The sequence below is a fragment of the Anopheles darlingi genome, chromosome 2 (assembly GCF_943734745.1).
Source record: "Anopheles darlingi chromosome 2, idAnoDarlMG_H_01, whole genome shotgun sequence".
NCBI lineage: Eukaryota > Metazoa > Arthropoda > Insecta > Diptera > Culicidae > Anopheles > Anopheles darlingi.
In genome coordinates this window covers 81,361,800-81,386,056 of record NC_064874.1, presented here as the reverse complement: position 1 = coordinate 81,386,056, position 24,257 = coordinate 81,361,800, and the positions used below count along the sequence as shown (strand labels likewise).

The 24,257-nt window shown below is 47.4% G+C and overlaps 3 protein-coding genes across 13 annotated transcripts in view; 2 read left to right on the top strand and 1 right to left on the bottom strand.

Moving 5' to 3' along the window:
* Positions 1-2,361, top strand: part of LOC125949825 (serine/threonine-protein kinase 24) — a 52,396-nt gene extending 50,035 nt beyond the window's left edge. For 5 of the 10 annotated variants that reach the window (XM_049677232.1, XM_049677230.1, XM_049677231.1 and 2 more), the window contains exon 10: positions 1,064-2,353. In XM_049677232.1, coding sequence (XP_049533189.1) covers positions 1,064-1,106 — 43 coding nt within the window. In that variant the 3' untranslated portion in view covers positions 1,107-2,353. Of the gene's footprint in view, positions 788-1,063 lie in introns of those variants that run through there. The other 5 variants (XM_049677222.1, XM_049677223.1, XM_049677226.1 and 2 more) reach the window with 4 other exon arrangements.
* Positions 2,362-2,863: 502 nt separating this feature from the next.
* Positions 2,864-5,963, bottom strand: LOC125949849 (uncharacterized). Its single transcript, XM_049677280.1, has 6 exons — positions 5,352-5,963; positions 5,184-5,223; positions 4,993-5,073; positions 4,714-4,916; positions 4,444-4,638; positions 2,864-4,371 (listed from the first exon to the last, which is right to left on the bottom strand). The coding sequence occupies exons 1-6, from the start codon at positions 5,408-5,410 to the stop codon at positions 3,843-3,845; spliced, it is 1,107 nt and encodes a 368-aa protein (XP_049533237.1). The 5' UTR covers positions 5,411-5,963; the 3' UTR covers positions 2,864-3,842.
* Positions 5,964-9,509: 3,546 nt separating this feature from the next.
* Positions 9,510-24,257, top strand: part of LOC125949841 (lachesin-like) — a 39,025-nt gene continuing 24,277 nt past the window's right edge. For both annotated transcript variants that reach the window (XM_049677264.1, XM_049677263.1), the window contains exon 1: positions 9,510-10,066. In XM_049677264.1, coding sequence (XP_049533221.1) covers positions 9,922-10,066 — 145 coding nt within the window. In that variant the 5' untranslated portion in view covers positions 9,510-9,921. The remainder of the gene's footprint in view (positions 10,067-24,257) is intronic.

The following is a 24,257-nucleotide window of genomic DNA, read 5'->3' as shown; positions in this document are numbered from 1 at the left end:
ACGTGTAGCGCATTGCCTTGGCTGTTGTAAAGGCCAGCTTTCCACCTATCCGATCTTGGACACTATTTATTGTTCCGACATGTTGTAGAAAAGATATTAAAATCAAGAAAACGTTCAGTTTGGTCGCTCACATTTCCCTATCTCTAATGTTTGTTGTTTATCATGTTAAATACTCCGTTGATTGAGCGACTCTAGGTATTCTTTCAACTCGCACCAATCCATCACTTTGTGCCCCTTGTTTCCCCCTTTCCCTGATATGGACCTTATGTCAGGATGAATGGGACAACGGGTATCCGGCGCGTGCAAAAAGAAAATACAAACAATACACATTATCCTGAGGGTAAACCGTGGAGATAACATCATCGGGTCGTGCGATCAATGCGCATCGGAAGAATTAAAAATGAAATTTTATGACAATATTGTCCGTTTTTGCTATCCTAGACTGTAAGCGCAGAATGAGAATTCCTGCAAACACCACGAATAAAGATGAAATACACAAACTTAATCAGACTACCGTAATGCGAATTGTCCGAGTGTTGTTGAGGTCACACTGCAGAGAGAAATGAGCGTCAGAATGGTGTAGAATGCCGAGCGTGATCCAAGGAGAGGAAAGAGTATTGTAAATGAAAGGGCTGACATCGGACGTTTTGTATAGTTGGATTAGTGGCTCCATTTTATAAGTTTTCACCTTCAATCAACTATGTTCCCTTTCCTAACAACTTACTCTGTACATAAGTATAATATTGAATTCTAGGTTGACATTAAAATGTGCAAAATTGCCGGCAAACCGCTGTATTTGTTTTTTTGGTTTGTCTTTGTTTGATCACGTTATCATTTTATTTAATTCCTACTCTCCTAGTTTACTATGTTATCATGCGTGTACAAATGTAACACTATTCAGCCACATACTCTTCTATTGAAACTATAAGTTAGTAGATATTGTTTTCTTTTCTTTCATTCTTTCATTGCGTCGAACTCCACTAAGTTGGAGCGCCTGAGGACGGTTATTCGGTTGAGCCGTTTATGAATGTTTTCGTTTTGTTTTTTCTTTCATTTCCTATAGACGATCTTCCAGCACTTCTTCCAAGATGGCAGTGCTTTACTAGCGCACCTTCCCAGGTTTTACCTCTCAGTTTCTGTGCCCATTGCTCCCATTTATTGCCAATGCCTCATGAAATTCACTTGGCTACGCACGACACTATGGCGAAAAGCAATGGATTGTTGAACATTTTTAGGCTTTTGTAAAACAGATAAATTTGTCTCTTCCTAACTACTATCACTTCCACACAGAACGTTAATTCAGTCAATGTTTCGCTCCTATACTACCTTTTCGTTTCGATGGCGTGCCGTAGGTAGAACAAATGGCATTCAGTATGGTTGGAATGGTAATGAGGTATTATTGTTACAGCGGAGACATGTTTTAACCACATCTCGATTGTTTTATGAAACCATGGCTAGAAGGGCATGTGTACCGGTCATAACAATATGCTTTAGGTTCTGAAAGCAACATAGAAATACTATAACAAAGAAAGGATTAGGGATATTTTGTTCCGTCGTGTCGGGTTATTTTTGGAAAGATAGAAGATCGATCGTCACGCCTACAGGTAACCCCCACTAGGACCATTGCCTCTGAGTCAAAGTAAAAGAGAAGAGGAGCAGTAGACGATACTCTCGTCGCACTTTGTGCACCACCCATAGTAAGAATGTCAATAACAAGTACAGCTGCAAGTCTTGGGTCAAAACGGGAGTGGAGAAAATGAATCGTAAACGCGATGCGATGTGAACCATGATATCTAAACTATACATAATATTATTAACAAGCTACACCGGAGTAGAACTATGCGGTTCCAAGGAGCGAATCAAACAAATCCAATCGCTCTTGAACGATTTGCGTGATGATGGCGGAATGGTGCGATGCGGTTATTGTAAGCAAATCGGAATGTTGCGAAGACACGATAGAAATGATAGACAATTGGAATAGAATGAAAAGCTAGATAGCAATAGACGGAGTGAGTTAGGATGTGTGGGCCGACCCTTTTTCCTGTTAGCACCCCGACTGTCTAACACACCCACAAACACACACACACCCTTCCTTCACACAGAAGAGATCCTCCCCCCAAGGTGTGGGGTTTGGAATGCATTGTATAGACAAAGGACTAGCGAAGAGTATGGATTATGGATGATTTTTGCTTTGCAAACCGTTCTTACGGCGACAGAGAGATAAAAAGAGAAAAGGCGTGCACGTTAAATGAAGTAAGAGACAGCGGAAACATGAAAAACAATAAATTCACCTACGAAAACAACTGATATTTTATTACTACAGAACAACGGTAAATGCTTTCTTTGCTGCCAGCCGATCACAGACCTCAACTCATCAACCAAGATTACACTCTTAACCGTGAATGGTGTTCTTAACTGGTGTTCTGTCTAGAAGAGCTTTTGATGTTTCATCCACAAGCTTGAGGGAAGAGAACGCTGGTTAAGGTGTCCCATTTTCTATTTCCTTTTTAACGTCGGACAACTGCATCACTGATTACTTCCACACTTATTTCCTTGGATTTCATCTGGAATCGGTTTTCGGATAGATTTTAAATTTAATACTAGTGAATCACATTTCTCCACAATGCCAAAGGCTTTTCTGGAATTTGTTTGAAAACCAGGCCATTTTTTCAACGGTAAGTTAATTGATCTTTCTTTATTGCATCACCATTAATTATCTGTAACCCAGCCCGCGGATTATCGTTCTTTAATAGCTCAATCCACGACGACCTTCTTTGCAGAATGTATTACAACATTTTTCTCAACGTAATTGACGAAACACTGATACAGCGAGAATGGGTCAGTTTTCCTTTTTTCCGTTTATTTATTCGCTAAATAGTTTCGCTAGCGCTCCGTACACCGCGGATTCGCTAAACAAATGCATTTTTCACTGGATTGTTATTGTTCCGCTAGAAGGAAACACGTTTCCATAACTGTAACCATATTTCGCCGAGAGCGGGAAGGGTAGAATATTTGGAAAACAGGGCAAAGGGCACTCTAGTATTGTGTTATCGCTAAGTTCAATTTCCCTATCCCTCTCTCTCTCTTTTCGTCTTCAACACCAACCTAATGCTCGATCGGTCGCATAACAATTGATGGATGAAAAATACAAAAAAATAGAAAAAAATAATTTCCATCCACTACCGTTCGTGTATAACTTGGTGTATATAATATATGTGTATATAAATCTATAAAGCAATAATACAGTGCGTTCCATTTTGCAGCATTATGCTATTGCAAAACGGGACAGCCAGGGCAGCTATAAACCGAGCAAGCGAACTGAAGTCGAGCCTCGATCCCTTTGCGCAACTCTTTGCAAGTCTCTGCTTCTAGTTAACCTCTTTTAAAAAACACTCTTGGAACTCGAAGGAATAATTGAAAGAGAGAGAAAAAGAGGGGGATCAACAAGTCTATAAGAACCGGTGCAAAGGTGGTAAGAACTCTATATATATCGATACACCGGTAAACGGGGGGTTTCTTAAATAGTTCGTGTGCTCGACCTCTGATACGCATCGTCCTTTTTCACGATCTTCTCGCTGCGTGCTGCACTACTGTACACTCATAGAAACACTCACACGTCACATACACACACACACACACGTGCGCACACGTACATACGTACATGGACACACACAGACACACTAACGGACACAGTAAATATATGGTTATCTCTAGGTCACTAGGTGTACAAGGCTCTACCCCAGAAGGGGAAAGGGGGGAAAGTGGAACGTTCGGAACGATTCCACGTCGCGAAAGGGGAAGGAAGGAAGGGAGTCGGAGGAAATGGGGAGGGGATCATCTCATCAACTGATCATCGCATGGTCATCCCGCAACGAAGCGCCGGTTTCGTTGAGAACCCGATTCTTCAGCTGCTCGATTTCGAGCAACAGCTCCTTGGTCTCGAAGTCAATCTCCGATTCTCCGTCGTGCTCCGACTTCAGCTGCCGATCCTGATCGATGTCCCACTCGAGTGAACCATCCGGGGTCGATGATATGTGCGAAAGGTCCGACGAACCCCCGTACGCCTCGGTACGCTCGACGCTGGTAAGGCTAAGGGTTGAGCGACGCTCGAATGGCGCTAGTGGCCGCCGTAGACACTCGAGCGAACCGGCCACCTCATCTCCACCACCTCCTCGGCTGGGGGTGACCGTTGGGTGATCCAACCGGCGCAGTGCGTTTATACGATCTTTACTTTTCTTTACCATGGACCACTCTTCGATCTTGAACACGGACTCCTGTACGGCCACCGGGAAGCTGACGAGATGCGCCATTGCCGCTGTCGTCGACGCCATCCCGTGTGTCTCTTCTTGCTGTTGCTGTTGAGTGAAAGCCCTGAAAAGATCCGGAACGAGCCGATAGAGTCAGTGGAGTGAACGTGCCAGCGATCTCTTCATCGCAACGCACCATTGGCATCCGGCCTGGGGATAGCCACCGTAATCGTTTTCCCACTCGAGATCGAGTGAGCTACCGGGGCTGGAGGTTTGGTCCGTTTGTAGCAGATCGCTGGAACACCCTTGTCCGTTGACCGCCTTCCGAGCACCATCTTTTGATACGAGCAGCAACGAGTGAGCATCCAGGCACTGCAGCTGTATGTCGAACCTACAAAAACCAAGTAACCGATGGATCAGCTCGTTGGTAACAGCAAGACGCAAGATGAATTCCCCCGTGACCTACCCAACCGCTGCCGCTGCATGTTGATTATGCTTGGAATTACCACTGCCATCGTCTGCAGCTCTGCCACTAGCGCCAGCATTCCTTCCGGTGCTCGATGATGCGCGTTTCGTAAAATTATTGTTACTGTTGCTTGCCTTGTTCAGTCTTGCGTAGTCGACATCCGGGTTGCGGATCCAGAACTTTTGAAAAAACTTTGATTTTCCCTGTTTGACAACGACAATGGTTGCTATGATTAGTGCCTACATTTATGCTTGCTCGCCCGTTCACCAGTACGCGTACGGTTGCTTTGCTTCGTATTGCTCCACGGTGTTCCTGTTCCTCCGGGCAACGGTGGTGGTCCGTCGCACCCTCGATTAGTATCTGAGTGCGAACGAGAGAAGGAAGGAAAATGGATTTTTGATTAAATTTCTAATAGCCCCCTGCAGCTCATTTCCGGTTGCATTTCCGGCAGAGCGCCTTGCTCCTCGTACCTCGTACTGGCTATCGCTCGCGGTGAGTCTCGCTGTTCGGCTGCACACCACACCCGGACAACACCATCGAGAAACGGAGGTCACCGGGAAAAGCGAAAAAACAAACGTGATTCAATGGTATGGAATACGATTATCTGGCCTGGAGCCAGCGGCCGGAACTTGGCTTACCGTGAGCAGCAGCCTCCCTGGTTGTGCCTCGGGAGGCATCCCTTTAGACAGTTGCCCATCACTGGCCGCTAGGGCAACCCCATGACGCATGCAGCAGGATGCCACCATGAGCAAAAGCGAATGTAAAAGATGGAACTTGCACCGTACACCTCACAATGCACAACGCCTTCTTATGGCCACTCCCTGTGATATGTCGATGTTGGATGATAGGAAGAAATGAACCACAACGGAGACGCAACGTTAAGCCATTTCCATCGAGTTCTTTCTTTGTTCACGCCGTACAGCATGAAACTACTGCAAAAATATCGCTCTTTGCTTCTTTTTTCATTGTTTCACTTTAAAGTATGAAAAAGAAAACAAAACAAAGCCTGGAGCAAAGTAACCAGTGCGAGAAATCGCTCACCAGCGACCAGCGACGATAAACGTCAAAAAGCAATGGAGGCGCACGGTACACAGGTTTTCCTTCCTTCCTTCATCAACGCCACGGACCACAGATACACCGATCAATAGCAGCACAAAACATTCCTCACACATCCGTAACTCTCACTCCGACGTGCCCATCATGGGAAACACGCGAATTGACTACGCACACAGCGACACAGATGGCGGCGTGCACGCCTTGTATTTACTACGCTCGCGAAACGTAGAACGTGAGAACAGACAGGGGAGGGTGGGTTTAATAGATGATGCGTTCCATTTGCGAAGTGCCTGCGAAGTGAGTCAGCAGCAGTAGCAGCAAGGCAAGGCAAGGAGCATGGTAGTGATGGTGGTGGTGGTGCATGACAACAAACAGCTGATCGAAAGGGAAGGGTAGGGAGTTTTGGGTGGAGGAGGTCGTTTGGTCGTTCAGGGGTTTCCTTGACGGGCATGCGCACCAGCGTTGTTTACGTTCTTGGTCGGCAAAACCGGCGACACCCGGCTGGTTGGTTGTTGGCGCGGACGTTGATGGCAAAAGTGGGTCCCTTCGGTGTTCGCTTGAAATGGAGTGGTTTGATGTGGATTTTCTCTTGAAATTTACCCTGCACTATGGGAGGGAAAATCAGGTTCCTTCATCATCGCAACAGAATCATCGTAGGAGAAAATTTTATTTTTTTAATTAGTGTTTCAATTGACACAGCCAATTTGTATAAGAGATAAATGTATTTTTTTACTAGTAATTTTACAAAGAGTGGCTATTAAACATATTTAAAGGACAAACACAAATCCATAGGAAGTCCCTTCGAATCTAATTCAAACAAGATATCGTTTGAGCTCTTAAATGCAACTATTAATTTCACAAATCATGTGTTATCTGATAACTTGTCAATGTTCGCTTCTAGCATTTGCATAGCGAGCATTTACACATAACAGAACGGAAGAACTGGATAGAGACAATATTTCTAATCCTATAATCGAACTGTACCTCTTTCTTGCCTTGCGTTTTTGCGGAAGAGAATGTAAATGACACTCATGTGTTTCATCATTTTCTCGTGACCGTATACATTATCAATCAAATGTGCAAATTGTCTTGTAGAACTTTGAAAGTGTGAAACAGATATCTAATATTTTGTTGAGATGATTAAATGTTGATTGTTGTCGTTGATTAAAAGTCATGCTCATAATTTAGTCATGTATTTGGGATTGTTCAACAATGCAAAACAATTTGGATTTTAATCATCAGCTTTAAAAAAATATTCACATTTCAGTAGCTTTTAAATTCGGATTTTTCAAGAAAATATCTTACAAAAAGAGTATTTTGCAGTTTACATTTCGTTACTTAGATCAAATAGCTAACTCATTATACAAACCAACGAATTTTAAATAGAAATAAAACTTCTATTGCAATTTTAAGCTCAATTTGTATTCGTTTGAATCCGGTTCGTTTGAAATGATTATTTTTTATTAATCCACATTCCACATTACTCAGATAATGATTTCAAAAAAGAATTATCATTCCAAATTATGTAATGCAAACCAAATTCTTGTAATTATAAAAGCAAATGCACAACCTTCCTAGAATGACTCTACGGCTTAATATTGCCCTTGCTTCGTACTGTTTTCGGTACTGTTATCCCAAACAAAAACTCTTTAATGACTGCCATTGTTCAAACTAAAGCTTTAAATCGTTCCCATTCTTTACCACTAACTGATTTGAGACCGGCTCCAAGTTTCATTCCACCGAAAGGATCGAGCTAAATGCCGCTCGTTCAACACACGTAAGCGACAACCATTTGCAAAAGTCTAGCCCTCCCATCCCGCCAGAAAGCCGCCATCTGCAATCTGGGACCTGTCTGGGTTCATCAGACGACGACGACGACGACGACGACGGGACGGGATAGAACAGCTGTTTTGCAGAGACATTAAAGTTGATCTCAGCTGTCTTATTCCTCGCCTATCTCCTGTGCCAGCATCGGCACGATTAGCCAAACGAAAAACGCAATGGCCCCTACGCGCTGCTGTCGGCCATGCTGAACCTGCACATCATATACCTGCGCTGCCGTCGTTCGTCCTTTCCCGGGGTCAATGTTACTTTGGGTAACCGCCCCTTACATGCTGGTCTCGAGAATCGAGCGTCACGTCACGTCATCACACCACGGGAGGAGAGCACGCAGCGACGTGGCCATTTCTTCACGAATCATGGCACCAGCGGACCTATTTCGGCGTGCGCTGACTTTCGATGACGATTACGATTACGGTTCTGGTCCGGTTCGGTTGGTGCTTTTCCCCAGGCCCCAGGTTAGAACGACCTCCGAAAGATCCACGAGACATTTTGCCTCTCCGGTCCACTATCGCATCCATGGTCGCCCCGTGATGTCGTCGCGTTTGATCCATCTTTTTTGTCCCGCAAGATGCTGCGCTTCGCACCCAAAAAGCCTAGGTCCGAGGAGAAACCGGAGAGCACGGAGGTGATCGAGGTGTACCAGGCGGTGTTGAGGTGTGCGCACGAACGGAAAAAGGATAAACCATCTTCACGGAGAACGCGAGCGAGAAGACTCTCGACCTTCGTCGAGCGATACCGTTCCAGCGGCTCCGGCGAAAGGATTCTTCTTTCTTGTGGCCCACATTAAGGATAACGAGCGAGAGGGGGGGGGGGGGGGCGCGAGTCCTGTGCGAAGAAGTAAAAAAGGATATACTACGACGCGTGGCCACCGCTCCGTGCGTCCAAATGAATCGAACGAATTTGATTGGTTCGCCGATGCCGTCCGGTGGTGCGCAAGTGAGACGGAACGTCCACCATCAGCCTCGGAGCACGACCGAAATGGCATCAAAATAAGGCGCAAACGTGACTCTCCTTCATTCGAGATAGAGCGAGGCAGAGAGAGAGAGAGCGATAACGGATCTTTTCGGAAATGTTGTTGGTGAAGGGTGGTCACCACCCCTTCCGTTTCCTCCCCTTCGCTCGCTGTTATCATTGTGCTGTTGTCGTGCTGTTTGTTTTGCTGTTTCCTCATCCCGGCATGGTCGTGGCGCATGCCTGCAAACGGGATTTCCAATGCCACCCCGAACATGCCCCGAACGATGCATCTGTTTCCCATGCCCGGTCATGGCCCGCTTCGTTCGTTTCGCTTCGGTTTCGTGTTTGTGTGGGGAAAATGACGGGGAAAATCCGAACCGAACATGACTTAGTAGGCGAGTAGTCAGACTCTCCTTCGGCGGTGGAAATGTAAACAAACGATCCAACGCGTTCAGATGCCGGTTTGAGAGGAATCTCCAACGTTGACAGAGTCAGCGTTTTAGAGAGAGAGAGCAAGAGAGCGAGAGTGCCTGGCTTCTACAGCATCCTCGGCGAGAATGAAGAGCGAGGACCACGCGGCCGATGACGGTGATGATGATGATGATGAGAACGCGAACGCGACGCTAATGATGCCGCCGTCGCCGACAGAGGCGACGACGACGACGACGATGACGACGATGACGCTATAGTCGCGGACCAAACGCTACTCCCGGAGATACACATGTGCGGCGCACGCGGTGGTGCGCGCTCCGGTCGTTGGATGCGGAACACGGAATGCGTTTTCAGTGTTGTCTCGGATGCAGCGTCGTGTGGAAGCAGCAGGGTTCCTTCCGCCTGCTACGCGTACTACTCTGTACACCAACCTCGAACACCTCTCTCTGGCTGTGGCTCTTTTTCTCTTCCTCTGCAGTAGTTCAGATACTATTCAGATAATCGAACGTTTTATCAACGCGATGCTGGAAAAGTGTGTGTTGCGATGGTGTGTGTGGCGCGTACCGTTAGTGTGGAAACTCGTTTACGCCATTCTGCAGGTGTCAATTAGTCAGAATTTACCGTTTTAATTGAAATTCGATTTGGGGGTGACTTGGCACACCTGAGTGACGTAACTAAAGTGTCAAACAACTTGATGCCAAAAGTGTCCCTACTTGCTAATCCGGTGGAATTGTGTCCCAAAAGCCGGCACGTGTGGAGAACCAATTGGTGTAGTGACCGGTTCCAATTGATGGTGTATGTTCGCGAGTGCTGCTGAAGCGAGAACAGGTGATCATTGCTGCTGCTGCTGCTGCTGCTGCTGCTGTAGAGTGATCGTGATCGACGTGGTGGCTGTTGCGTGAAGAACAACTAGGAAGGATAACGATGGAACCTTTGGAGTGGATGAGATGGCCGGTCCGGTTGCCGGGTACGTTCGCTTTAGTGATCAGGATCGTACTGCTCTTCCTGATAACCCACAGTGTCCTGGGTAGTCCGGAACCTTCCTCAAACACAGGAATGGTAGCAAATGGTATGTTGGCCTTCTGAATTGTAAAATTTTAATGAAGTAGATAACGAACAATATCCTCTGGATCTCCTTGAAAATCATAAAATCCATCTCTCTACAAAAAGGGTGACTGGACAGCTAACCCCACAGATCAGTACAGGGGATGATCTTTAAAATCCCCCCACCCATGGCATTCTGTTTGGAAATGGATCACGAGCAACAGCCCGTGTTTGTTTGCCACAACACCTGTTCCCGGGTCTGTTTGCTCCCGGGGTCTTTTCGTTAAACCACTTAGCAGCCCCGGCTGCCGATCGATTGGATCATCAGCATCCGGGTAGCTCCACCTCCCCGGGCGGGGCGGCTCCAGATAAACACTCCACAGTCGGTAATGCCAACATACAGCCTTTCTGCTGCTTCCGTACTTCCTCAGCCGGTCTCGGTGGACCGGGCGGTGGGGTTGTGCGTTGAGTAGCGGCGATTCGCATCGATTCTCATCGCTTCACTTTGCGCTGAGGCAAAAGTGCTTACTGACTCCTGGCACCTACGCACTGCTGGCACCGAGCCCATCATCACGAGCCCCCCCCCCCCTCCCCGGAACGAAGCCAGACAAAGCGTGGTTCTTGTTTTGTTTGACTTTTCGCATCGCCGCCTCCTCTGTTCTGGTCATTTTCGTGTTTTCCCCGTCCGTTCCGTTCTGTTTTCTGCTGCTGCCTGGTTTGGCGTCCTGATGGTCGGCTCGAGATAAGAACCGTTCCGCCCCCGGCATTACACTCCGGCATCACCGAGCGCAGCGCATGTTGGCAAGAATTGGAGGCCTCGGGGCCCGGCTGTTCCCAGGACGGGCTCGCTATGGGCTCGAACTCGAAATGAGCTTGTTCCGGATAGCATTGTTCTATCTATCTACACGGACCTACACATAGACAATTGGTGCTAGTGGGTTGTCCTGCGTGTCCTCAGGTCGGTGTTCTGAGAACTCTCTTTTGCATACCAGACTTCAGGCAAGTCCGACCTGAGGTGAAGAAGTCGCACTGCTCACAATATTGGCAGCCAATAAATGATGGCGATTTAGAAGACGATTAAGAAATCGAGTCACTCGACGACACCGGTGGACATCTCAGACCAGAGGACACTCGGGGTAGAACATCAGGTCATCGGTTTTCCTTTGCATCCTGGCGGTCCGGCTTCTGCTGCTGCTGATTGAATAATGTGAACACAACACTCTGCCTTGACCTGATTCGACAAATGACCTCCGCTGTTGCTGCATGGACATGAGGACATTGTGCCATTACTCCCCTACCATCACAGTCTGCCTTTCCTCCGGGAACATGACTGACATGTTTTCCGGACAGGGTCCGGAACCGGGACCGGGTCTCAATGCGTGGCGCAACGCGACACTCAACATTGTCGAGATATCGGGAACGGCAATTGAGTGTATCGGATCGGATGGCTGGAACTAATTTGGGGGTGACCAGAACAGAGTCCGCTGGCCGTGTCTGCTGTGCTGCTGCAGGTCAGGCTAACTAGCGGTACATCGACATCGACCTGGTAGCTTATCAATAAATCGAAATTCATTAAACTTCAATGCTGGTCATTAATTGTTAGGATTATTTGCTTCGCCCACACAGACACACATCCACACACATACACACACATACACCCTTAAATGGACACTTTGATGGGCTGGCGTGCTATGCGTGTCTCGCAGTGCAATTGCGCCATCGAGAAACACATTCTCCAGTTCTAACGCGGTGATGATGCTGTCGCCCATCGGGCGCGCGTGTTTCCATAATCACCCCCATCTAGTCACCATTGTCAGGATCGTTTTAGTGCGCGTTGTTATCACGTTAAACGTATTGGATGTGGCTGTGTTGCTCCCGTTTAGAGACGGTCGCTTATCCGTTGGATGCTGCAATTTGAATCGATCGAGAGACTCTCTCTCTCCCTGGAGCGCTCTACGTGCCTCTCTAGACGAGTTTCTTGGCCAATTTTTAATCGAATTCAGCACGTTTTACGCAACTACCCCACCTTAGGTTTGGCACCTTCTGTCGGGAGTATCAGGTCGAGTGCAGCGCGCCCCCTCCCGGTGGTCATTTGGGATTCATCAGACTTTGTCTGGCCGATACGTTCTCTGCGCTAAACGTACGGCAAATAAAAAGCAGAACAGAACAAAAAAAAGCGAAAGGAAAATGAGAGGAAAAAGGCATGAACATGGATAACATTTGCATCCAACACAGAGAGAGGGAGAGCAAGAGAGCAGGAGAGTGAGAAGGACCTGGTGGTCGTGGCAAAGCAAACAAGCGTACCGAACGTACCGCACTTTACATAACGACTTTTTACCAGTACATTCCGTACACCGATAAAAGAAGCTGATCTGTATGCATTCGAGGTGGCGAGTTGCTGCTGCCAGCCCGGCCCTACTGTTTTGCCAAGCCGGGTCCAATGTTTATTTTGCAAATTTAACGTGAAAAGTTAAAGCGTTAATCGCCGGCGGCCAGGTACACCACCACCGAGGAGTCAACGGCAAGCCGAAGAAAGGAAGGAAGGGAGGGATGGCTCGTTGCATCCCTTGCTCCTGGTTGGAAGCCACGTGTTGGCACAGGATGCTCCTGAAACGGGTCATGAGCGAGCGAGATAAAATACACAGTGTGTGTGGGAGAGAGAGACTGAGATAGTGAAAGATTCTAGAGCTCATGGACCATGGACCGACGAGAGGACTTTCGGCGGTGTCTGTGGTAAGAACGATTTGGCGTCTTCTGGTTGGCCTGAAGCAGGAGCGATATGACCACCCTCCGGTCCGGTCCTTCTAGGTCGGCATCCCGTGCGCACACACCTTGGCACTGCCGGGCATGGCAGGATGTTTAAAGATTTTTATTTACTGCCACCGGCCTGGGAGCGAGGGAGCGTTCGTCTGGTCTCGTCTGGTGTCTTTGGAAAAACAGGATCTCAGAACCCACCGTTCCACCACAGTCCTGGCAGGTGACTCCGAGAACTGGGGATACTAGCTACGAGGGCCAGTAGCGTTCGTCGAGTGGATAATCTGTCGAGTTCATTAATTCAGATTTCTTCTGGTGAAAGATGTGACGGGAATCCAAGCAGCCCGAGGTCCTTGAGTACCTGCCTTACCTGGCATGATTGGGAGCTTCTGGAGTGGCCACAACCCCAGGACGGGTGTTTGCACGTGCACCACCACCACCACCACCACCACCACCACCACCACCACCACCCGATTAAGTCCGAGCTGTGATATGATTTGATAATGATTTTTCTGATCAACAAACAGGCGGGAAGCCGTGACATGCTGGAATGAATCCGCCAAACCGAATCTTGGCCACCCCAAAACATTGTCACATTGTCGTCGCTCCGCCCCCCGAAGTAGGCGGCTGTCACGGTTGTTATCGTCGGGGGGCAAAATGGAGTGAAAAAAAAGTCCTGGCACTCCTGGTGTTTTCTTCGAGTCCCGTTGTGTCCTGGTTGAAATCCGGAATGACGTCTGTGCCTCCTGCGATGTTGCGCTCGGTAATGACGTTTCGTTTTTTCGCTTCTCGACGAATGATCGACGTAGTCACGTAAGGTTTTGACAACTTCGAGCAAGCAAAGGACCCAAAGTCCATTATCAGCGTCTACACCGTAGGAGCGTAGCGCTCCTCTGTCGTGACCGTGAGGTGGAAAATGGAAAACAACAAACAATAACGTGCAACACACGCACACGCAACTGTGACGATTTTCACATTCCAATGATGAAAAGAAAAACCGGGAAAAACCCGCCCATAAACCATCCAAGCCAGAGTCTGGGTCGCTTCTTTTCCTCCGCCTCTACGGAGAAAGAGAGAGAGAGAGATAGAGAGAGAGCACACAGCTCCAATGCTCCAGCACCACCGAGCACGGCTCACTTCCATTAACGATTATTTGGTGTGAAAGTGAAGAGATTGGAAAATTAAATTGAAATTCGTGAAATTTTCTGCATAATTTAATCGAACGAATCGCTTAACCCGCCAGCAGCGACCCGGTACCAACGTGTTGCGTTGCGTACGGGATACGATGGAGGGGCCAGCCAAAGGGTTGCCAGCGAGCATAAGTTTACGCATCACTGAAGCACCGTCAACGCAACCTCAACCTTGCTTCCGTCCTTGGTTCTGCTCGGTCTGCCCGGGCTACGCGGTCGATAAGTGTTGACTGAATTGTCTTCCTTGCTTCCTTCCTTCCATTCTTCCTGAACACTCTCTCGAACTGTTCTGGTAGGCAGCGTGTCGAAGTTATTGTGCGAAGTTTGGCTGTTGGAATTTACAGCAGATTCACTCACTCAAGGATGGGGGCCTACAATGGTGGACTCCTGTTTGAAGCCTTTAGCTAGATAAATAAAACACGAGTACCTCGATTCCCTACCCTCCAGGGGTTCGGGGCCAAGTGTAGATTAGGCATTTTCATTTAATGGAGCGCTTCGAGTCCTTTTTGGATCCCCCTGCAAACACATTGATTGATTCTCTACTTCAGTTGAACGGCTCCATCATTTTGGTACAAGTTTATGGTCAAGAGGATTCTGTTTAAGAGATGCTTAAGGGGTGCAGGATGAGAAAATGCCGCGAAGAGAAAAGTGGCATTAGAAGCAAATAGTGCCTATGTTTCAGCTTCTCCAGGATTATGGCTTAAAAAGCACAAGTGAATGAGTTACCCTATTGCATAAATCCTAATTGTTGTTAAAAATTGAAACTGTCTGGAAATATTGTTAAAAAATGTAAAATTTCCCTTTTTACAAGTAGTTTGGGTTTACTTTTCAAATTATCAGAAAACCATTTCCAGTTCAACATCATTTGAAACGCAAACAGTGTCAAAGAGCAACCCTCTCGATAATGTCCCGCAACCAAGTTAACCAAATGATTCCCCGTTCGACATCCGACATCGATAAAGGTTGCTGACCGTGGTGACGATAATCGGTCATCATTACCCTCTGGCGTGTTCTGGTGTCTCGTGTCAAACTGTCAGCGCATTACGCAACAACCAAAGTGTCGAAGGTCTCGCAATGGACCCTCGCCTCAGCATCATCACCACATTCCCAACCCATCGTTCGCATTCACATCTGCGATCGTTTAACATCACGATCAGAATTAATAGCTACAAGGCCAACATTAAAAACGGGCGCGCTTCCGGCCCTCGTCCCACCTCCCACCAACCAAAACGGGCCTAATTGTGTGTGTGTGTTTGTTTCGCTGGAAAAACCACCCGTACCACACCACAAACCACAACCGATACTCGGCGTTTGCTGGCCGTCACGGCTTCGATTCGGGTTTGTTTTCCTCCCAAACACACCCTAGCCTTGGGTTTGGGAGTTTTTATTTGACATTTTCTTCGGGAACACGACGAACGATCGTTCAAAAATAGTCCCGAACTGAACGAAGGAAAAGAAGAACGTGCTAGCGAACGAACACTGAATACCGAGATGCTGAACCGCCGCTGACCAAACGTCGGGAAATGGAAACGAGAGGCGCTGGTGGTGGTCTCGCTTGCTTCGTGGCCAGAATATCGTGAAAGGCGAGAATCCCTTTTTCGGTGCCAAACTGCCGGGTTCCTTCATTTCCGGGGCTGCCCGGAACTTATACCAATAAATGTCAATAGTTTTCCAATTTGAGCACCCAACTCCCTCCCTCCCTTCCCGTACAGCAGGCACGAAAGAATCCTTTTTGTTTCGTGCCAGCGTTGGCCGGCCAGTGGCGCAGCACCCTGAACGAACCCAGGATGCATTTTAATTTCGAGCTGCTGCTACTGCATCTGATTTCGGTCACGGAGCGCAGCAACGGTGGCACCATTATCGCAATTCAGGGCAAATATTTTCCGGTTGATTTTTACTTTCAACCGGAACGCCCTCGTTGGAAATGGATTCAGCAAAAGCGCTCGTTGCATTGCCAATGGATTCTACGACAATTCATTAGCGGCACACCACGAGTTCGATTATTAACGAAATGTTGAGCGCAGCAGTTGGTGCACCCGAATCACAAAGTCTAATTGACGCGCTAGATTCTTTCGTTATTTCTTCTTGTTCAAAGATAAAAGAACTGCAAAAATTATTACAAATCTTTAGAATTACATCTGAATGCAGCAATATTTTTCGCTCTGATAGCTCATTTCTGAATTAATTTAAATACTAAAACCGCCTTATTGCTATATTGCTGATCGAATAGTATTTCAATATTTGAACTATAAACATCATGCTTACCACTTTCTGCACCCCAGGACAAGATGCTAAATCAAAGTGATGCTGCACCCTTAGCTTCACACCGATACAATCGAATGCGACACCCATGGAACACCCCCGAAGGGCATCGATTGGTAATTGGCATTGTCGACAGGGAGAGAGAGAGACCGAGTGTCAACCAACTGTTTTGCAAAACGCAACGACGAAACGTCAAGACCCTAGCACGCAAACCAATGTTTTGGGCCGTGCGATACATAATACATTAGGGCAACAATGGCGTAATTTCGTTTCGCCAAAAACCATCTGTTCCCTTCCGTAGCACGCACCCTTCGCCGGTCTGCACCGGGGGGTAGATGCTTGCTACTTGCTGGCCGCTCGAGGCATTACCAACTTCTGACACCCTCTGCTGCTGCTGCTGCTGCTGCTGCTTCCTGTGAGTCCGTAGTAGTGTGCCCCGAAGGAAGAAGGAGTTGAAGATAAAAGGACATGCCCGGGGATGGAAATGGGATTGATTGCACGGCGCGGTTCTTATGCAATTCTGTTACGGCGTAAAGTAGCCTTCCCCTTTTTGGCCGACGGTGCTTCGACCGCATGTGTTCACAATATTATGACAGGTTTGACTTAGTTCTTTGATCGGGGTGTATTTTCGGGAGGAACGCTCGCTACTGCCACCACTGCCGCTAACTAGGACTTTGGCTAGCAAAACTTCCGAAATGGATGAGTTGTCTTCAAAGGGAAGCATCCGTGCCCCCGAAAGGGATCTAGCGAAAACTTTGCACAGCGGCCTATTCTATTGCGCCGACTTCTGTTCGGTTGTTTGCTAATCGGTTTAGCGGTCGGTGGAAATATGCGATGGAACCCGATTTAACATGCACATCATGCGAGGATCTCCGCTTATCCAAACAGCACCAACCTTGGTTTGAAGGTTGAAACGAAAGATAAACCTCTCAATTAAAAGGCAGTATTGTTTGTCTTTTCCGTTGTCTTTGATTGTTTTCGGTCAACTTTTTGGATCTTGGATTTCCTATTTTTGCGCGCGCGGTCCGAGAAGGGGGCAGGCTACTATACGGCCTTCAATTCGACAGGTCTGTCCTGCGGCTGATCTAATCGGATAATTGGATTTAGGAGAGGCCAATGCAGGTCGTATTGCTTGATTTGCTGGAGGAAAATAAAATGGAAGCTCGCGTAGGCACCTAGGCCTACGAGGGGCGCAGTCGGTGAGTTGAGTTGAGCGGAATACTTTGGACAAATTGCTACTACAACTTTAAATCAGTTCACTAACATTAAGGTTTTTTTGTTTCTGGAGCTCTTATTAGTATCTGTAAAGGGTAAAGGGCAGTCGAATGTTATGCTAAGCGTCTAACACATGTAGAAGCCAGTCTGTTGTGTCTTTAAAACAGGATTTGGATGAGGAAAAATGGTCTACAGCCAAGATAAGACCAGAAATGCTACACCGCGACAATGCCACGGCTTAACGGTTTCCTTCTCGGCAATTTGTTTTAAACGAGAAACTATCCCTCTTCTCAATTCTAATAAAAATGATCTCCGCTTCTCCGTTTTCGTCTACCGAAAATAAACCACACTATAAATGGTTGACACCGGGAACCTCTCCTGCAAACTGGCACTGGCCGCGGTGAGGTAATTCCTGCTCCGGCCGGAGATTTATGACTCCGCACGGTGAGCCTTACTATTGGTTAAAAAAACATAAATCAAGCGTTTCGGTTTTCACACAATCAAACCATTCAGCTGTGTGTGCCGCCAAACAACAGTCAATCATCATCGGTATATCATTGTGGTTAATACACCTATTTCAAAATACAATTAAACTTGCAGGATTAATAGTAAATCAACTGTGATGTTTGTTTTGGATCCGAAGTTTGGGTATTAGTTTTGTTAAATCTCCGATTCCAAGTTTACAAAACAATTATGGTTTGCGACTTCAATACTGATGACATTCCACAATTTTATCCAGTCGCACATGGAACATAGTGGTGCAGTGCTAAAGCGATAAAGTGTGTGCAGTCCCATTACGTAGCAGAGTGGCGACTCTTGGTTGGCATCAAGTCCCGTCTTTCCTTGGAATTACCAGATAACACATACAAAGCCACCGGATCAAGGACAAAAACAAAAACCACGCGTTTGATAGCGCGAACAAGCGAACGAACCTTCTGCTTATGCCCGCCACCCTACGACATCTACCAACGGTGGAATCGTATTTAAATTTAGCTAATTTACAAATCTCTTTTCCCCTCTCATCTCTCGGCTGCTTTTGTGAAGATGGTTGAGGAGGAGATGAAGTCGTAGGGAACCGGCCTTGCACCGAGGTCGCTCAGTGCTTTGACAATGTGCACAGCGACTTCTACCTTCTTCATGATGGAATGAATGACAAAACTGATGCCATGCTAAAAGGTTTGGCATATGGAACTCGCGTGCGACCATAAGAACGCACAAGGCGCGCCATCATGGCTGGTGATGATTAAGAAGGGTGGCCAGCACGGTACGGTACGGTGTGGTACAGGGTATGCCTAAAATGAGACGCGCTTTACGCGTGTTACCGTACACCGTACTCTGAGTTCATTAAAATCATAATGTCGACGATGGTAAGTAGCTCGTGGTGCAGCAGCATAGGGCACAGGCATGCCTGGTGTGGTGCAGTAAAACGAGAAGAAACGGAACCGACGCAATCGGAGCGAACCGAAGCACCACAACAACAAGACAACTCTCGTTAGCTAAACGGTTGTGGTAAAAATAGCGCGGAAACTCGCGCGACTTATGCTCTAAAAAGGGAATAATCGGAGGGGTACCGAGGATGCAGCCCCCAAGTTGAGAACAATCGTTACGCCAGACAGCGAGTCTCCGGTGGATGGAATTTCGCATGACGCTACGTGTTGAAGGTGTCGGGCAGTTGTACTTCATTTGAAGTTAAAAACCTTTTCCTAGACCTCGTTATTTTTTAACCACAACTTTTCGTGACCAATTGACTTCAAAATAGCGGTTTGAGACATTTCTTAGTAGGCTTTGCTATTCATTTGAGAACAAACAAACGACCACTACGCGTAGTCTATCCAGAAGAAGTCCTTCTTGGTTTTTTGGCACTTTTTTGCTTTTTAATGAATCCGGTTGGCTGATAATACCTTTCTGTTGGCGGGTCCAAGTGGCGCGTGCCACAAATTTGCTCCGTCCAGTGCGCTCCGTCCCAGAATCGATATCAAATGGCTCCGAGAACCCATCGGCGGCCTGCTTCGGAGATCTGTTCACACCTTCAAAGCCCGAGTTTCCTTCGAGCTGCCACGTGGCTTCGGCGTCAAACGGGTTTTCGGGGGCAAGGATTACCGCAACCGGAACCGCAACCGCTGGTACCGCGCTGGGTGGGTTTGAAAAATGACTGCAGAGATAACGAGACATCCGGCACACAGACACGCCTGTCTACATAGCGGAGCGAGGTGCCTGTTCTCAATTCCTCAACCTCAGCAATCCAAACTCTAAGCCCTTCCCCGAACATACGAGATGCGACGGCGTGCGGGGTTGTATGTTGATAAGCCCGACCGAAACCCCAGTTGTGGCGTACTAACACGCTTCACACACACACACACACACGTCACAGTTTGTAGACTTTTTCAGGGGAAACAGATTGTCAAACTTTTAGCGCCAATCTGGCGTGATTTGGGAAAGGGATAGGCGCGTGCCACGTGGCCGGGCGTGCAAGGTGTTAAAGGCGTTGTGCGGTTTCGGAAACTGGTCAAACTGGTGCTCGGTTTGAAGGGGAATTTGATGGAAAAAATTAGGATAGAAAACCTATTTTACGAAGGGATTTAATACAGCGCGGTTCTACCGCGATGGCTTTCTTTGAAGAAATCGTAGGACATTCCCTTATACTGTTCACGATTATCAAATCCAGCGGATTTATCTTCCTATCCAGAGGATTTTCCCTACTTTCCATCGCTTCCTCATCAATCTTTTCGATATCTCAATGGGACAAGGCCCTAGTAACGAGTAGTACCCCGCGTTCACTTCGTCATCGGCATCCTTTCACCAGAAACGCAGCTTAAAGTATGTTCGACTCCCAGCGGGCCCTGAAGTGCTGATACAAAATATTCTCAATTTACGTAACAAGATACGGTGTTTACATGGGCGCAACCCGAGGTTGGCTGCAGCTCCGTCTTCTCGCCTTCTCCAGGAAGGTTCCAGGAATCCGTCGAGCAAGGATATAGCCGCAAGCGGAGCGTCAGCTACCGGAGAGGATGATGATGAGCTCTAGTGTGTAGTGAATTTCACCTGAAGTGAAGTGCACTCCGCCGTCTAGTGAGCAAGAGAGCGACAGAGTGGCTTCAATTTCAACGCCCTGCATCATATACACACGGACACGGACACGTTTACCTTAGCCATGTTCGATTGCTCTTTCCTGGCACCGTTGCACTACCCCGAAGGCAAACAACATGCAAGTCAAAACCTAATGAACAAACACTGCCGACATGCCTGGCAAGGATGCATGCATGCCTACCGGCACCTTCGTCGGTGCAGCATAATATCTGTGCCCCCCACCCCCTCCCCTCCCCTTCCACATCACACATCATTCTCGCTTCCTCTCTCTCTCTCTCTCTCTCTCTCTCTCTCTCTCTCTCTCTCTCTCTCTCTCTCTGAAGTCGCTACAAGCGGAGTTCATTGTCAAATCGTAGTGCTTCGCTCAGGCGCCTCGCTTCCGAAACCAAAGTGCATCCAGGGCAAACGCTGCAGAACAATTGTTTGTGCTCGCTGGGCGACCGGAGAGGGGTGTGGTACGGGGCAACATGTGTTTGGGGATCTCGTTTCTCCGGTTGTTTTCATCGGTTCGTGGTATGTATGCCGCATCCTCATATGCGGCCACCACCCCGGACATGTTTTGCATCGTATCAGTTGTTGTTCCATTATCAGTTGCAACACACATCCCTGCCCCGCTGCCATGTTGGTTGCATCGGCTTACCGAAAAAAAAAACCCGGGGAGGGAAAATCATTAAAATTTTCTTCGTTCCATGGAAAGCAATCATTTTCCAATCCCCCCCCCGTCCAGTGCCAAGCGAGAAGGCTCCGGTTGCAATTTGTAATTTGTGATACCGAGAAGCCGTTCCAAATGGTCATCGATGGCCACACACTCCCGGAGCAACTGTTTTCGGCCCTTTTGGGTACTGCGTATTTGGATGATCCAGCTTTAAAATGAAGCTAGAGATTGTGAGTGTGATGTTCTACCATGTAAAGGGCAAATACTCTTGACCGGGACGTTGCTCTGCTTGTTACACTTCACGGAATCACAGCTCATTCTGCACCGAGTGCGGACAGCAAAACATGGAAGGGATTATTAATTTCAAAAATTTCATTTAATTACTTTACAAATCGCCCAAACGACGGCTGAGAAGGTTCCAGAGGCCACGAAGCAGCAGCAGCAGCAACAGCACAGGCACCACCGGACCGACCGACCACCTGACGCAGTACTTCGTCCCGTGGTCGTATACTGCGCATTCGATTGCTTGCAGTGTTGGCATCAATGTTCGTTCCGCGACATTTCCATCTGCTCAATTTAGCATTCATTGGCACACCGGAGAGGCAGAAGCCTGCCGGCTGCTGTCGGTCGGTTGGTGCCATTGGTGATAGAAGTGATATTGACATTTAAGAAAAAGTTATTTTCGCCCCAGATCCAGACGAGCGTGCAGACGCGCGCGCGCGCGCGCACCCGGTAGTGCCCGGCAGTGCTCCTCGATTGCTCACTTTTGACATTCTGCAAACCAACGAACCCCGAACGCGGATCGCGGTGAAGGCCTCGTAATAGATTAATGTGTCTTCCCGGTTCCGTAGACGCCAGCTAGAGTGGTGCGGTGCCGAGCAGAATCTTCATTCTCTGCACGTGAAAGAGCGGAAAAACATGTCAAAACCAATTGTAATAAACCCAATGCTGGGGATCGTGTTTAGCGGCTTCTAATGCTCCACGATTTGATTCGTGGCCTTTCATGTGGGCGAAATGGTTATAAATTTGGAACTCCAGTCGGACGGACGGGGCGTTGCGTGTATCGCGATGATCGTAAACCCGTTAGGAGGGAAAAGGGGTTATTCATGTTAAAAGCCGACCGTTCCGGAGGACGGGGGCTGGCTATGGTGTCCAACACGAGCCACGATATTCTATCCGATGACAAACATAATGGAGCAACAAGTATCCCTCTCTCTCCCCCTCTCTCTCTCCCTCTCATTGGCACCCATTCGCTCTTGACTGTTGCGTCACGTCGGTTGGGATATCATTTAACAATTTTCATAATTTCCATAAATTACCCTTTTCCGACCCGGGAAAAGGGGACCCTGGTGGGGGGGGATCACATACTCCGATCCGTCTCGCTCCCCCACTGAGAGCGAAATCATCGACAACGATTAGCAGCAGCGATGGTGGCACACACACACGCACGCACTCGCTCGCACCGGAAGTGTGCGGAAATGAGGGCGGAAAAGCATCGGAATGTGCAACAATGGTGTGGCCTTCTCCGTAGGCCCCCCGGGTTGGACGTTTTCCTTTTCGACAGCATAAAAAAAGGGAGTTTCCCGAGCTTAAGCGGCTCATCCCAACCTTCCGTCCCGAGGACGCGAATGCCGGGAAAAAGGGTTATCGGAAATGGAACGGACGGACGGACAGACATACAAAAAAAAACCCCCCGATGTTCCGGATTGTTTACACATTCATGAGTGTTTTGTGTTTTCGCCGGGGAGGTTTGCCGCGTATCGAAATGCGCGCGTGTGCGTGAGGAGGGGTGAGGTAACATGCAATAAATAATAGGAAACACTCCGATCTGATACAAATAAACGACTCAACTCGGTTCGCTCGCCGGTCTGGGCTCGGGGTAGATAGCGTGGGCGAACGGTCTTAATTCCTTTCCTGTACGCCATGCGCCGTGTTGTGCGTGTGCGTGTGTGTGTGTTCGTATGTTTCACTCTGCCGTTGAAAGGGTGCCGCCGGTTTCATCTGGGATCTGGGCAGGTTGGCGGTTGCTACCCTATTCCGATTTTCCCTTCGACTTTTCCGACTCATTAGGGCAGCATAATGGGTGCGGGGTGCGCTTTTCTTGAGGTGTTTATCATTTGGACGCGCGTTGACGTGTTGCTTGCTGCTCCGTAAATCGGCGTTTCGGGAGCCATTTGTTTTGGAGACGTTTAATATAAATAAACCGATAAACGTACGCTAATGATTTATATGGTTCGGTGATTGTTCGGTAGGGATGACTTTCAATCAATCCGTTTTGGTTTTGTTCACATGATTTTACATTGCTAGATGTGTTTGGATTCTTTTTTATGTATGATTAGCATTTAGTTGATTGAACAAGGATTACAATGCCCTTAAATGCCATATTTTTAAGATCCAAATTAAATACATATCTATTACAGTTCATTCTGTTTAATATCTTATGTCATAAATTCATCCTGTTAAATTGCGGGACAAAAAAGGATTCTTATATGCTGTGTCTAATTTGAATAAGGGTTAAAAAAAATAGAAACAGAGTTTATGTTTATTCATTACAGCCAAGAGCAACATTTCAAGAATATTCGGAGACGTTTTTATGAATAATTGTTGGTTCTAGCGAGCGATATGTTTACTTAGCAATGTATGCTGATGAACTAAACTGATCATTGCAAAGTGTTGGTAGCAGCATTTGGCATAAAAAAAACCCTTTTCCCTGGGTTAAATTTCTTTAATTAATCTCTTTCCTTGTCGATACAGAAGTATTTAAGCAACAGTGCTGCAGTTGTTACTAAGATTTATTGAATTCATGTTTGAATTATCATATTTAATGCAGCATAAATGCACGGGATAAAAATAGCACCTTCCTCCAGAACTAGTTATTTGTAACCAAGTAAACAACTGGTGATAGTTTTTAATAATTTTTATAAACATTTCACAACACGTCATCAAAGAACACAACATTTAAAGCTTCAATTCGAACCCCTTCTATTGACAATCCCTACCTTCCTCCCTCGTCCCTTCAGCTAGTACCTCCCTCCGTGATGCAACAGGCGACT